General features: G+C 46.6%; 1 protein-coding gene and 1 pseudogene across 1 annotated transcript; one reads left to right on the top strand and one right to left on the bottom strand.

The window, feature by feature from the left end:
- The first annotated feature begins 6,246 nt into the window (after positions 1–6,246).
- On the top strand, positions 6,247–10,005 carry LOC119337454 (transmembrane protein 53-like). The gene is made up of 6 exons (XM_037609600.1): positions 6,247–6,505; positions 7,159–7,289; positions 7,581–8,346; positions 8,434–8,539; positions 8,815–9,011; positions 9,485–10,005. Exons 3-6 carry the CDS (start codon positions 7,697–7,699, stop codon positions 9,771–9,773), a joined length of 1,242 nt encoding a protein of 413 aa, XP_037465497.1. The 5' UTR covers positions 6,247–6,505; positions 7,159–7,289; positions 7,581–7,696; the 3' UTR covers positions 9,774–10,005.
- A 623-nt stretch (positions 10,006–10,628) lies between these two features.
- LOC119339769 lies at positions 10,629–15,638 on the bottom strand (annotated as a pseudogene).
- Positions 15,639–15,848: the final 210 nt, after the last annotated feature.

Below are 15,848 nucleotides of genomic sequence, written 5' to 3'. Positions count from 1 at the left end.
GGCAAATGCCCCCTGTCCAATCCATAATAGTGTTGCCGTTATGTTCTGCAAATCATTTTTTCTGTAATTTATTCAGATACGTACGTGTACTGGACCCTTATTTGACAAGCTTGCTACCATTAGCCGTGTATTTGGGGAAGACGAAGGGCGAGGCGAAAAAGATGACGCCTCTTCGGTTGTTGAAGAGAGGTCATCCAGAATAGTCATGTTACCTTGAATATCTTCTTGTTCAATCATAGTTTTTTTTTTCCTTTTTGTTGTTGTTCTAGATTGATTATGTTTGAATTGACTCATAAATAATGTTGTATCAAGAGAACACAAGCATCACCCCGAAAAAAGGGACCCTGATAAGTACATGACATGTGGTACGAGCATATAGCAACTCCGAACATTTTTTTATGCCAAGTTTACTAATGTGGGGATGGCAACTTTCGTGCTTTAGTTTATTTTTGGCAGAAACTTACCGTATGTTGCTGGAATTTTCCATCCTTGCGTGACTGAAATTGCCGTCGAAAACACATTAGGGCTGGAGTGCCACACACCGGACGTGTGACACTTATCATTTGAAAAGAAAAAAGAGAACACATGCATCGTCATGAATACACACATGGCCTCTACACGATAGGATGCACACAGCCAACACAAAATCACACATACACACAAAAAAGAGTGTTTTTTTTTTTTGCTCGCTGTTGCTGAGCGTTGCTTTTATTTTGGATTTCGCTTTGGCTCCTTGCAGCAGCGGAGATTGAAGCCGGTCATTATTATTATTTAATAATTACTTTTGCACGTGTGGACCGAAACAAAAGGAATAGCTTTGTGCCGTGTAACTCTCTCGTTCGTAGCTACTGCTCCTAGATTAGGTGAGAAATGGAGGAGGAATATTCCTGAGACATTGCCGCGTACTCATTCGAGGCTCCGTGGAGAGCAGAGGAGAATTCATGTGCGGCTTTGGGAATTCGGCGGTAGTTTGCCGAATTGCGCGGGAGAGGCAGCAAGAGCATGTGGACGGAGACGGCATCTGTGTGCGTGTGCGTGGGACACATAAATCAACCACACAACACAAGGATATGCCACTGCAAATGGCATATGCTTGATTTAGTTGCTTGTTGGATTGCTATTGGTTCGCGTGCCAACAAAAAAGCAGAAGAGAAGAACAAGAATGAAGACAAGATCGAGGAGCTACTGTTGTTATCGCGGAGATGAGATGATTTTGTGTGTCAAAATTGCAGAGAGAGTATCTATTGGCATCTTATTATTTAGGAGCATTTTTTTCTACAATTTCCGGAGGTGTATTATTCCGGGCTCTCAATTGGTCGCGTTGTCCACAAATAGTACAACATCAGTGCTCAAAATATGGAATTTCTAATCTTTTTCAAACCTTTGGTTTTGTTACATTTTTGTTCAGAGCTCCTTCGATGTCATATATCGCCACAATTTTTTTCCGTAAACCCAGAGGAACTTGAGCATTGTTGGTATACCACTTCTTTGTTCCAATTTTACTGTTCACATGGAAGCAGTAGATGAACTCAGGAACAGAAACCTGGGATGAGCATCTCTTTTTCATTCGGCTAGCACGTGTCACACAAAACAATGGTATCTTTTTCCCTTTCTCCCCTATGCTCTCATTCGTTTGTGGGAGAATATTTATTCCTCTTGCCTATATATTTGTATCGTCCTTTGGTGGGACAGGACGTCGCATGGCACAAGGTGGGATGGTTTTTTTTTCTCTTTGAAATAATATATCTTCTTCTTTGTTTGCGAGAAGGTCTAAGGCAATATGTTAAGAATCAGAAGATCTTACAAACACAATACAAAAAACAAAAATTATAATTAAAGTTTTAAGGGTGTCAATCTTTTTCCCCCGCATCCATCAGCGGCGCGCCATGATCAAAGCTTGGTGCGTCTCTGGGCCTCTACCTTTGCTGGAGCGAACTTTTTGAGACACATGAGGTCGTAGAAGCAACGGTGGGGAAGTTATCAATGAAGATCCGTGGATGCCGGCGGCCGCGATCTGCAAAGAAAATTGCCGCCTCAAAGAAGAGAACGCAACAAGGGTGTGTAGAAACTCCAAGGATACACACAAGCTTTCTCACCAATAAAATGTACCAAGGAGGCGGGAAAGCATCTGGACTGGAGGATACACACAAGAAGAGGATAAGTTGATTTGCAAAACGGGGATGAAATTGGACAAGACCCCAAGAGCGGTGCCGGCATGAAGCGATGATGATTTGTGAGTGCCCAACGTTTAAGAAACAATATGCCGCACAAAAGAAGGGTGGGGGGCCGCCGACCGTCGTTGAGCCAAGTGAAGGTGAGGAGCGGCCTAGGGGGAAAACCAACTCGAAGGCCGACGACAAGCGTGAAGCTTCGACACTCGCCCACCAAAAGCTTTGAAGGCGTTCATCACCCAAATTGATGTGAGGGAGGAGAGGAATCACAAAGAAAAGAGGAGCAAATGAAGACTTACTTTGACATCCAAAAGAAGAAACTAGAGATCGAGGAGAGGTATGCCAAGGCAAAAGCTGATGAGTTGAAACTCGCACGGATCTCGAAAGAAGTGGAGATCATGACGATGGACTTAAGCAAGGTGTCCGAAGAAAAAGAGTTTGGTTCGAGCAAAAGCAAAAGGAGATCCTCGAGATTGATGGATGAACTATGGCGGAGATATAAATTTTTTATGCCGGCATAGAAAAAGATCTACCATCGAGATGCACGATCTATGCCCGAGAGAGGAGATTCTTTTGTGTGCTAGCATGTATATCGGCTGCTAGCTGGTATGCCGGCATGACTATGACCAAGAGAGGCCACTTTTGGCGTGTTGGCATGTATGCTAGCCGCTAGCATCTATGTCGAGATGAAGTATGGCCAGGAGAGGCAACCTTTTTCCATGCTGGCACCTACGTCGGCGGAAATATGGCCAAGAATTCTGTATTGTTTGTGTAAAATATGTTTTATTTGAAAAAAATGCGGCCATGCAGACTAAATGGGTCGGTCGATTGGGCGCACCACCTGATTTGGGCGGACAAGGCCGGGGCGCCGTGCTTCAAGCCGACCCAAACGGATAAAGTGTAGACCAAATCCGTAGATAGGCCGGTTTGCACGTTTTTGTTTTTGTCACGAGCTACCAGAAAGTTTCTGATTTACACATCATTGCAACTTCACGAACAATTTACCGACGAGTTTGGAGCACTCCGAATACCCTCTCCACATCCTTCCTAGCTGCTTCCTGCACTGCTGCATAGTGGCTTTGTTTGTTGTCGTGTGGTTCGGATATAGCCTTCACAAACACCAACCACTGAGAATAGATGACATTGGCAAGATAGTATCACATGTTGTAGTCACGGTCGTTGGCAGTGTAGTTGCACGGCACTGATTCCCCGTTACAAAGCCTATTGAACACGGGAGATCGTTAAAACACGTTGATGTTGTTGTGAGAACCCGACATTTCAAAGGAAGCACGTAAAATCCATAAGTCATGTGATGCCACCACTTCGAGTATGATGGTGGCCTCTTTGGTGTAACCCTGATACATTCCCTGCAAACCTTTGGGGCGGTTCTTTCATTGTCAATGCAGGCAGTCGATTGATCCGATCATTCCTGGAAACCCTCTGGCCTCTCCAATAGCCAACAACTTTTATGTGTTCCGCTCATTTGGTTCTCCCAGATACTTTGCTCCAAACACTTGCACCATGGTGCAGGCAAACTTGATAGTAGTATTTAGGCATGTGCTCTCCCCCATCTAGACCATCTCACAAACGTCATCTGCTGCAGTACCAAGTGTACGCATTCTCAGAGAAGCCGTGCATTTCTGCTTAGCACAGAAAGAAAGTTGCCGGCAACAATCCCTTTTGAGGTTGAAGTAGTCATCATGTGCTCCACAATGCGCAAAAGCAATGGTTCTCGAATCCAAAAAGGCGAGAAACCCTATCCCGATTGACCACTCCTCTGCCTTTGATTGAGCCCTTGAAGTTGAGGATATGCTCCTCCTACCGGTCCATCTCCTCTTGCATGCTCATGAACATGATCATGTCCACTTCTTCGTCCAAATCCGACAAATGAAAGAAGTCATCTTGAACAATTTGATCAAGCTTTGTCGGTCCATACTCCTCATCCGACGAAGCATCAGAACTCATCGTTTTGCCTACAAATAAATTACAAATAACTGGATCGGACAACGTGTCGAACAGATACAGCTCAAGGGCAACCCGAGAGTTGCCAGACATACTACGGGGGCGTCCCCGGCGGTTAGCACAGGGGAGACGACTGATGTACCGGTGCTGGCGACGCAGAGGCTTGGAACAGCTGCGGAGCAAGGGTGGTGGCGGAGTTGCGAGCTGTCCGTCATGGAGGAGGAAGAAGCGAGGAGAGAGCAAATGGATCCGGTTGGTTGACGGGGAGGGGGGGGGGTGAAATTGTTGCCATTTGTGGTGGGGTAGGCCTGTTGGGGCTGACATGGCGGACGCGCCCGTATCTGCTGTACATTTGGGCTGGATTTGAGGGGGTGCCGGTCAGGCCGGCCGTTTGAGGTGCCCGGTTGTAATGCTGTTATGCTAGCAATGTGCTCGTGAGTGGCAACTGATTCAAAGCAGAATAATACATGTTGACAAACTTGAACCCGGGTGGGTTGGGTACTACTGTTCTCCTAATCATTCAACCACAAGTTGATTCGCATTTTGGAGACAACCTCAATAACCATTTGTTGGGATCTTCTTTTGAAGAATAATTTCATGGTGGAGATGCTGTTTAGGCCAACTCCACCGCGCGGCCCCAAACGGACGTCCGTTTTTCCCGGATTCTGTCCTTTTGGGTGGGGCAATGGGGTCGTGTCCGGGCATTTTCTGGTATGCGGTGGCCGTGCGCCCAACGCGCGGACGCATCCTGTGTGCGTACATTTTTCTTTGCAAGCCCTTGACTTTTTTTTCATCATTCATATTTGGTACATGGGAATACATCACCAAATTTTGACAAGAAAAGCAAGCCCAAAGAAAACAAGAACCACAAGAGTACATTTCAGAAGATATCAAACTTTCATAACTGCTCTTGTAAGTTGGATTAGTGCCTTCTCGATGCACTCATTGTTGATCTGCGAAGGAGGCTCGATCTTGCGTTCTTCTTTCTTCTTCGAGTCTAAAGAAGTCGATGTTGCTTGCTCACACTTATTCTCGTGTCTAACTTCTAATCTAGCAACAAGTGCACTTGTCTCATCAGCATCTATGCTAGCTAAAAGTGCACGAACATCTACTAAATTGCGCTCTATCAATATATCGATGTACTCTTTTTCCCAATACCAAAACTTACATCCATGCTACACAATAAAATTTGATGTTAGCACAACTAGTCAAATATAGAGCACAAATCGAAGCTACAAAGAACACATACCCCATCGTTAAACACTTGATGAACACCCATCCGGGGTGTTCCGGCGTTGTAGACACGCGGTGCAAGACCTTCTTTGGGCAGTGGTCGCACTTAATGAGTGGCAACGGTGCGCCGACGAGCTTTTGGGCTAGCACCGAGCCCGACCGACTACAACTCGTGTATCTGCTGGTGGACCATCAAGACCGACCGGATCCGCCCCAAATCCGACCGGCGGGTGCGCAAACCAGGTGGACGTGGTTGGGCAACTCGGGGGCGCCGAGGGGAAGGGGCTGGGCGAGCGCGCGTCCGAGTTGCACGACTGCAATGGCAGCAGCGGTGGCGAGGGGAAGAGTGGAGGTGGTGTGGCCGGAGGGAGGGAGAGGGATAGAAATAGGCGTCCCTGTGCCACCGACGGGCGGGCCAGGGGAGGACACGCGCAGACGGCCCGCGTGTCCCCGTGCTACCAGTTTTATCCCAAAAGCGGTGCAAACTTGGGTCCGGGATGGGTCGAAAACGGACATAAAACGGACAAAAGTCCGCTTACGCCCGTGTGCTTGGCCGTCTGGTTTGTCCGTTTTACTTTAAACGGACGACGCGCGGACAGTATGGGGTCGTGCGGTGGAGTTGGCCTTACGTGCACTTGAAAGGAGCGAGCGAGGGACGGTGCCAAATGGACGAGAGACGGACGGATGGGATGGATGGATAGGCCGGTGCACGTCTTGGGTGTCCGTCCATGGACCAAGGCATATTCCGTGGGATATTTGTTCACTTGGGACCCCCATTCCATTCCATTCCATTCAACTCAATCCAACCAACTTGGAACGCACAACCCAAAATCAGAGTCAGAGGAGGGGGCCGGGTCCGGGTCTGGGTCTGGTCAGAGGTGGCCCTCAGAGGTCCTCCCCTCCCCGGTAGGGCAGCGTCGCAGCGACGGCGCCGCCGCCGTCGCCCTCCCTCCCGGATTCCCTTCAAACCGGGACCTGGCCGCCGCCCCCAAATCCCTTCCCTTCCCCTTCAAATTTGGCCGCCTATTTTTATCTCCTCCCCTCCCCAGATTGCTGTATATCCCACACCGCAAGAAGAAGAGACGGATTCCCCTGCAGATTCATCCCCTTCCTTCCTTGCCTCCACCGCTCCCTCCCTGGTACGTAGCTTCATCCTCCTCCCTCTTTCCCCCACCACCGCATCCTTGTGCTTTGGTTTGGATTGGATCCCTTCTCCTCGCAGGAATCAGCCGAATCCCCTCCCGGCGTTTTCCACGGTTTCGATTTGGTTTCCGGCGCCGGCGCCCCTTCCCCAACCTCGCCGCTGCTCGAATCCACCACTTCCGCTCCCCGGAAGAAATTTGCCTTATTCTTCTACTTCTTCCTCCTCCAGCTTTCCTGGAAAGGAAAAAGATCAAGATTTCCCCTCCCCTGTTCCAGCTTGTCCAGCAATGGCGGAGCAAGGAAAAGCGAAAGCGCGTTTCTTTCTTTCTTTTCCCCTTTCCCTTTCCCCCAATCCCTCCGAGCAACCTTGACGCCAGCGCGGGCCGCGTACGCACGCAAATCTATCCATCGCTGTCACCAGTCACGCCCCAACCGCCCACCGTCCCCTCTTCCATCCCGTTCAACAAAAATAAAAAAGATAGCTTCACTTCTGTTTTGCGACCCATCCTCCTTGTGCCCGTGGATGCCACGAGGCAGACCACTCAGATTACACCTTTTTGTTTCACGATTTCGTCAGATTTATATTACAAATCAAGAGGCTCACCTGCAATTGTTTCTCTCTTGTCAAATTAATTATTGGCTGCTGCAGGAGCAAGGAAGCAGGCGGGCACCGGCTGCCGTCCACGGGGCTCGGCTGTCAACCCACCCCACCTTGGCAGCCACCCCACAATTCCGCCGCCCCCAGCTTCTCCGGCCACCCACAGCCAGGAGACCAACCAGGTAAGCAGCAACCAACAAATTCCCAATCTTTTTCTTATATTACACCACATGTGTTGTTGACCTTGACAAGGACGTGTAGCTGTGTAGGACACACACGGTCCGGGTTTGTTGGCCGAGCTGGGGCACACAAATCTCGTGGCACACATGTTTTCTCCTCCCCTGTTTTCAGCGCTTGAATTTAATCCAGTTCAATTCAACTCGATTTACGCCAGCCGCCTGCGTGCCAGGACCAACAGCTCAATCTCATTCTCTGTCATTGCCTTTTCTTCTTCTTCTTATATGATGACTCAGGGCAGCAGGGGAAGGAAGGACAAGCAGATAACAGACGCCAGCTCCTCCTCCTCCTCCTCCTCCTCATTGGCAGAATCTGATTGATTGATTGATTTCTGAGAGGCACCAAAAGGGACATGGCATCCTTCCACCGGCCCCTCTCCGCCATGGCGGTCGCCGCCTTCGCCGCCGTCTCCTCCATCGAGCTGCCCGACAAACTCTCCCACCACCACAGGCTCCCCGACGATGTCGTGTCGCTTCCCGCCAGCAAACCAGAGGCCAACACAGCCCCTTCAGCCCCGCCGCTGTCCGGTCTGCAGTTCATGCCGCGGAATCTCCAGGCTTTCGATCCGGCCAAGGCGCCCGTCGCGTCCCTGCCGGTCATCCAGACGGTGTACCAGTACGCCAAGTTTGCCAAGACCTCGTCGGAACAAGAGGCGGCGTTACCGGCCATCCCTTCCTCCTCGTCGGATGCTCTGTACCGCTGGCATCTGCCGGACCCGAGGGCGTGCAGCGGCTCGCATAACAGGTCCCAGACGGTGGTTGTTCTGCTCGGGTGGCTTGGCTCGAAGCAGAAGCACCTGAAGAGATACGCCGATTGGTACACCTCCAGGGGTTTCCATGCCGTCACCTTCACCCTCCCCATGTCCGACATCGTCAGCTATAATGTCGGAGGGAAGGCTGAGAAGAACGTGGAGATGCTCTCTGAACATCTTGGTGATTGGGTCAGGGAGGAGGACGGGAAGAAGATTGTTTTCCACACTTTCAGTAACACCGGCTGGCTTTGGTATGTGCGCAGTTTCTTTGGATTTCTCGCCTTTAACAGTTAACTGAAGTTTTGAAGCTTATTTATGGCTTTGTGTTGCTGCTGTAGCTATGGCGTAATACTGGAGAACTTGCAGCGGCAGGATCCTTCAGCAGTGGAGAAAATCAAGGGTTCCATAATCGATTCAGCGCCTGTTGCTGTTCCGGACTCTCAGGTAAAAACTGTAGCTAACCTCACATACCTGAATGGTATTAGGTGTTTATTGAAATCCTATAAAAATATCCTCTTTGTAAATTCTGCACATCCAAAGTTTGTTGTTTATTATGCTGAACGAATGTGTTGTCAGTTGTGTTTTATCCTTCTTATTTGCATATCTGTCATTTACTCTGTTCCTCAATTGTTATTTTTGAACACCACGCAGGACAACGGTTTGTTCGAACATAAACATTGTTTGTTATTTAATTTTTGTGTTCTTTTTTCTGAACTTAGGTGTGGGCTCTAGGTTTCTCAGCTGCTATCATGAAGAAACACAGTGTGGCAACAAAAGGCGCTGCACCAAATACAAGGTCTGACGTCGTAGTTGTGGAGTCTCACAAAGATATCAGACCAGCAGCTACCGAGGCGGTTCTACTATCTGCATTGGAAAAGTTTTTTGATCTTGTTCTGAACTATCCGGCCGTAAATAGGTATGCAGCTCATCCACATATGCAGTAGTAGGAGTTCTGTGCATTTTCAGCCTTGTGGACAATATCCAAATTCTCTAAGCGTTTTCAGTACATCTGTTTTTAAATGTGAGGCATGGCATCTGACTCATAGAAGAGTTCATTGTTTGTTTGATGAGTCATCAGTATTCCCGTCATCATTGATTATATCTTGCCAAATGCCACCATGGCTCATGTTGTAACAGAGCTTTGATAACAAAAGACCTGTTACAGAGTGTACGAATGCCATAGAATCTGTTGCACATTCAGTAAAAACCATGCATGTGATTGCACCAGTACTTCTGTTCCCCAAAATGGCATGCCTCATGTTATACCTGACATTTGATCACAAATAATAAGGAATTACCTGTTATAGATGTCATATAACATGTCCTAAATGCAGCATTACATGACTACATGGTTCAGTTAATCAACATCTCATATATTTTTACTTACAGGAGGCTGTCTGGTGTTATGGAGCTTCTGTCCTCAAACCAACCAAACTGCCCTCAGCTATACATATACAGCTCTGCCGATCGGGTTATCCCAGCGAAGTCAGTGGAGTCATTTGTGGAGAGGCAACGAAAAGCAGGTTGTGAGGTTAGGTCGTGCGACTTTGTGTCATCCCCTCACGTCGACCACTACCGCAGCAATCCGGGGCTCTACACCTCTCAGCTGACCAACTTCTTGGAGGACTGCGTGCTGGCCCGACGCGAGGACTCCTCGTCGCCGTCACCGTCTGCATAGGGTGTTTCTGCAGCAATACCAACATATTCTTTCCTGGTGATCCATTGAAATGTACCAGGATTATACATCGGCTAATTATACATCTGATCCAATTTACTCGTTCCTTGTTGGTTCGCTTGTGGGTTTACTTTAGGAGGCACAACTGTAAAAAACGTGAGAAGAAAAGCAAAACAAAATTGTGGTTGGCTTGCTTGCTGTTGGTTCCAATGCAGAAACCATTTATTTGTGTGGATGGGAGATGTGCCTGGTTTCTTTGTGCATACTCTGATGACTGATTACTGTCTCTCTGTGTGTGGTTGTGTCTGTGATCCTGCAAATTTCCCGTGGCTACTGAGGAAAGCTTATATTTTTTTTTCATTATATGTTCACGGGACATTGAGTTGTTTCTGGTATTCTCAATATTCAGAAATCTTTTAATGGCCAAAGGAAATTCTGAACTCAGATCACAGGGAATCTTTCATGATTCAGAGTTGCTGAATGCAATACTCTTTCCAACTTTTCAAATGTGTTGATTGGAGATCGATGCTAGGTGGTTTGCAGTACGAATTGCCATCCAGCAGAGTATTTGCTGGTGGTTTGCAGTACAAATTGCCATGCAGAGCAGAGTATGTGCCGTTGTTGATAGCAGACACCAGCTCCTACTTATTGGCAGAGCCTGATTCCTTGTTGAGAGGCAGCGGGCAGGATGGCATCCTTGGTCCCCCTTCCGTTGGACCCTCTCCGCCATGGCGATCGCCGCTTTCACCGTGGTATCTTCCATCGAGCTGCCTGACAGGCTTTTTCATTATGCAGAGCTGCTGACGATGTCGTGTTGCTGCCTAAAATCTATAAAAATGTGCGGGTTACATCGCCGGTTCAACAGAAATTAATAGCACGGTTCAGAACGGGTCCATTTGGATTGAGCGAAATCTGGGCCTGCAAGTCTCCCAGGAAGTCATCCTTGTGTTCACTCCTATAGTAGCGATAGTAGTCGCTGAGCATGAATTCCCTGAGGCTTGGGAGATATTGTAGCCCAAGAAAATACCTGGCGATGCACTGTGAAGGATCACCACAATATCGCAACAGCTCAAGCTTAGGGGTTGCTCCTTCTTCAAACTCAAACGATTTGACCTCCTCTTCCCGATAGACTTCCAGCACCACTAGACTTGGGAATTCCTCCCTATGGAACTTGATGTGGACCTGTTCGCCCACGAATGACTTGTCACGTAGACTCAGGAAGGTCAGGTTGGGTAGCTTGCCCAAGACCTGCATGTCAGAATCATGCTCCAATATCCTGGAGCCCCATAGCTTCAGCTTCAAGAGATTTTTCAGCCCCATGATCCCTTCGGGCAGTTTGCCCAAGTTTGTCTTGTTGATGCCACTCACTCCTAACTTGCGCAATTGAGCGAGTCTTTTTATGTCATCTAGAGTGGCCTCCCGCCTTGCGATGTTCACTGCATCCAGTGTCTGTAGGGCTTTCAGCTTGTGGATCCCACTTGGAATTGTAACACCATGTACACTTAGACGCATTAGCATAGCAGGCATCAGGCCGCAGCAGAGCGCAGTGCATATATCACGCCTGTTCCTGTGTGCTCCAGTTCTAGGCATTATCCTATCGAGAAACTGAGGTCTGCAACATGCTAGGCAAGAAAGCATAGAGAATAAGGGCATAATGCACATACTGCGCAGCCTGCTTACATCTGAAATATCCCCACAGCCTCTAATGTTTGCCCCAGCACAGATATGTCATAGCTTACTAAGCCGGATGATGGTCCTTGGCAGCTTGAATATTTGCGTACCTTTAATATCCAGTGTCTCAAGTTGCCTGAGATTACCCAACCAATCTGGCAAATAATAAATTTCCATACATCCTCTCAAAGAAAGGTACTTGAGGTGAAGAAGCTTGCCCATGTGCACAAGGTGATGATCAAATACACCTGATACACCTTCTAAGTCTAGCACTCGCAGCAACCTCATCTTTTTAGAAATGAAAAATGGCTTCGACTCCCCAAACACTGTTAATGATCTTATGCGAGATAGGTCTACTGAACTCTCAAACTCATTCTGATCTCCCTCCCAATCGCTGCTTATAACGAGGTGACGTCCAGTCCCTTGGCAGTCCAAGATACATCCTCTCTCTAGCCTTAAAACAAGATTTTCCTCCATTGACTTTGAGATGATTATTTCACGGATCAGGTCATGGATTTGGCATGAGTCAATTCCTTTTCTACTATACATTGATCGTTGAGATGGTAGGACCATACTTCTGCTTATAAACTCCATGAAATAGCTACTAGCCATTTCCTCCGCAGATTTTCCACGCATCTCCCTTGAATAACCCTCCGCAATCCACCGACGCACCAACCGTCGCTTGCTAACCTCATGGTCTTCAGGAAAGATGGCCAGGTACAGAAAACATGACTTAAGATGATAGGGTAAACCATCATAACTTTTAAGAAGAACTGCTCTTATGGTCTCAAGCTCTGGATTCATCTCCAACTCAGTACTAAGATGCTGATTAAACTTTCTCCATTCTAGAGTTGTTTTTGGTTGGTTTGCCAAAAATCCACCTATAGCTACTATTGCAAGAGGAAGCCCTTTGCATTTCTTCAGAATCAGTTCTTCTTGTTCAACTAGCTCATCATCCAAATTTACAGTCTCCTTAAATATCTGAGATTTATGAAAATAATATTTCTCAGCATAGGAAAACAAAGTATTGCAAATGCACCTCTGTAACAAATTACCTAGCTTACGGTTGAGAATATGTGTGTAAAGCATTGTTGAAATCGTTTTAACAAACAAGTTGGTCTACCAAATCAACTTTACATTAATCCAATACAAATCAATATACACTAGACGTGATTTTTTTTACTCACATATAATGAATATGAAAGTATAAAACAACTGATGACATTAAAACACGGTTTTCCATAATATGAAAAACACCCTTTTCTCTGAGACCTGCTATTTCACATAAACACTATTGAAATTAGAAAAGAGGCCAGGAATTCTTGAGGATATAGCTTCCATGGCGATCTGAAAAAGTGATCTACACCAATAATTGGGTTCTAATTTTAAAATTACAGATTAATGATGCACCAAGTTATGGCATTGTCTAATGCCTCGTAATACTCCTGTACTTAACTATTACTATTGGATGTATTGCATGATACCAGTTATATATAAATGTCACTTTTTATTTATCAGCGTCAACATGCAGTCACTTAGTTCTATCTATTTGATGTAAATATTCATAAAGGTATTATGTATCTGTATGAGTTTTTCTGACCACATAGGTTCCCAATGACACTCTAATTTTAACAAGATGGACTAACAAAAAGATAATTAATTGAACATAATGCTACTTTGCTTATACCTTCCTCATCAAAAGAATATGAGCGTCATCATAATTCAGGGTGCTGAGCTTCCGTGCATTTCCTTCCACATTTGAACAGTGCTTAGCAATACTCTCTTCCCTTGTGGTGACTATGATGCAACTTCCCGCTGTTTTGGGCAAATGTTGTATTATGGCATTAAATTCGGCAGCAGATGATATGTCATCGAGAACAATCAAGTACTTCTTTCCATCTAAATAACCTCTCAGATCTGTCACATTTCCAAACTGCATTGCCAAGCTTCTAAGAAGCTCCTCACAATTGAAAGGACGCATGACAGTGGCACAAGCACGTGCCTCAAACATTTGACTGATCTCTTGGCTTTGATATATATCTCTGACTAGTGTGGTTTTCCCAAGACCACCCATTCCCCATAATGATATCACCTGAAGTTCTTGTCCATGTTTATTTGAAACTAGTTCGATGATTTCAGATCTTTCATTCACTCGCCCGATGAGCTGAGATTCCTCCAAAGCAGCAAACAGCATCGTGTCGATGCGAGTAATGCCATTTCTGTCCATGGAGTTGTTGGTCCCACTAGTTGTCGCATTTGGGCTTGGCATTGGCTCCGGTGATATTTCCTCTTCAGGATAACCCTATACACAATCAAACAAATCATGATTACTTGATGTCTTCTTTTCTCCATGATACTTTTTGTTATTCTTTTATCTCTAGCAAGCCACACACACAATATCCTTATAATTTGCAGCTCAATGGTGTATTCATTCAGACAACGGAAGGCATAATTAACTCAGTTGTTTAGGTGGAAGCAGGTATATATATGCACGTCTATTTTTAAATCCGGAAACTGTAAAATTCCAGAAGTTCCCAAAATATGTATGAATATCAAGGAGTTTAGTTACCTCTTAATTAGAGACATTGTGTGGACCTTAACTGTGTAGAACCATATAAGTTATATAACATTGATAAAACTTGGATAAGATAAATGTTTATATATGCATTGAGAACTATTAACTCTGTCCTAAATTAGTTGTCTTACATTTGTATAGATACATCTAGATACAGATGTATCTAGACACGTGTTTGTGTTAGATACATCTAGATACAGATGTTTTTCGACACGTTTTTCTGTTAGATACATATATATATATATATATATATAGACAAATCTAAGACAATTAATTTGGGACAGAGGGAGTATTAATCAAGCTATCAGTACAAATGAAATCACAAATTTGATGTGTGAATCGAACAAACCAGAAGAACACCCGGAGGTAGTGTTAGCAGATGATAATATTACCTTTTCGTAGAAAGCATAAAGAGTCTCATCAGAAGACAACTGCTTGTGCTCTGGTTCTAAGCTCCCATGACCTACACATAAAGTTGCAACTTCAACTTGTGGTGTGAAAACCATGATTTGGCTCCCTCTCTTGTTGTGTGGAAATAATGTTTTTATCTGATCCCACTGTTCGATGCTAGAGACATCCGTCAACACAACCAGATAACTCTTTTCCTTCAGGTATCCCTTGAACTCGTCAATGAGATCATCTTCTTCTTCCTTGTTCATCTGCATTCTCCTCAGTATCTGGGCCTCCATTGATGCCTGTTCACTTTGCTTGGACTCTTGAAGAAGGCTTACATATAACTGCCTAATGATGTTTTGGATGAACTCCATTGGATTGAATGCCGACATCAACCTTATAAAGGCACAACAATCAAACTTGCCGCGTCTCTTCAAATGATCATAGGCCCTCTTGATGATGGATGTACTACCCTCAATCTCAAAGTCAACAGTACTTGTTCCCCACACCCCAATCACCTTGAGGTTATCGTCGTCCCTCTTGTTGAGCAATCGGACGAGATTCACTTTTGATTTCTCCCGCTGCCGCCTTGACTCCTCCATGCCAGACATGGTTTCTCCTAGAACAGCAGATTGCCCACCGGTGGCGGCAGGCTTGGAGCCAGAGCCAGAGCCCTTGATGAGGTGGTAGCGCATGCTCCTTTGGCTAACATCCTCGACATCGGCTTTGAGCTCCTTCATCTGCTTGGCCACATGGCGCCTATCCAGCAGCGTACGGGGGATACGCCACCATGATTGCCTGTGCCTGTCCAGACGAACGGCAAAATCCTGGAGAGTGTCCTCCACATTGTAGGCCACATCACGGACCTGCTTCACCCACATCTTGACCACCTTGTTTTCATCCCCCTCCTCATGCGCTGCCATGAGAAAGGCCTGCATCATCTCGAGCTCTCTGGTGACGAAGACCTGATCCCGCCGGACTCCTAGCTGCAGAGCCACCTCCTCCGCCACCGCAGATTTGGCGTAGCTCAGCGCTCCGTGCAGCACGGACTTGCCCACGCTCGCCACCTCCACACCCTCCCCCAGACAGCCCCTAGCCCGCCCCCATGGTCCTCACACGCAGGCGCGCTACCCCTAGACGCCATCCGCCTCGACCGCCACCTCCACATCGTCTACCAGACCACCTCGAGCCCGCCCCTGGTCCTCACACGTAGGCGTGCCGCCCCTCATCGACAACGGCCACCGACCGAGCCGCGCAAGCCTCGCCTGACCACGCGTGGACCAATTTTGACCCTGACAGTGGGTTCCGTGGTCCACAAGGAGAGAAAGGTTGTGAGAAATAGTTTTTATTTATTTCAGTTGGGTCTACCTGTAAGTGAGAGAGAGGGTGAGAGAGTTTTTCTTTACTTTTTTATGGGGTAGGTTCCACATGTAAGTGTC

The sequence above is a fragment of the Triticum dicoccoides genome, chromosome 7B, assembly GCF_002162155.2.
Source record: "Triticum dicoccoides isolate Atlit2015 ecotype Zavitan chromosome 7B, WEW_v2.0, whole genome shotgun sequence".
NCBI classification, from domain to species: Eukaryota; Viridiplantae; Streptophyta; class Magnoliopsida; order Poales; family Poaceae; genus Triticum; species Triticum dicoccoides.
The sequence above is the reverse complement of the archived record's forward strand: the minus strand, read 5'-3'. Positions and strand labels throughout refer to the sequence as shown.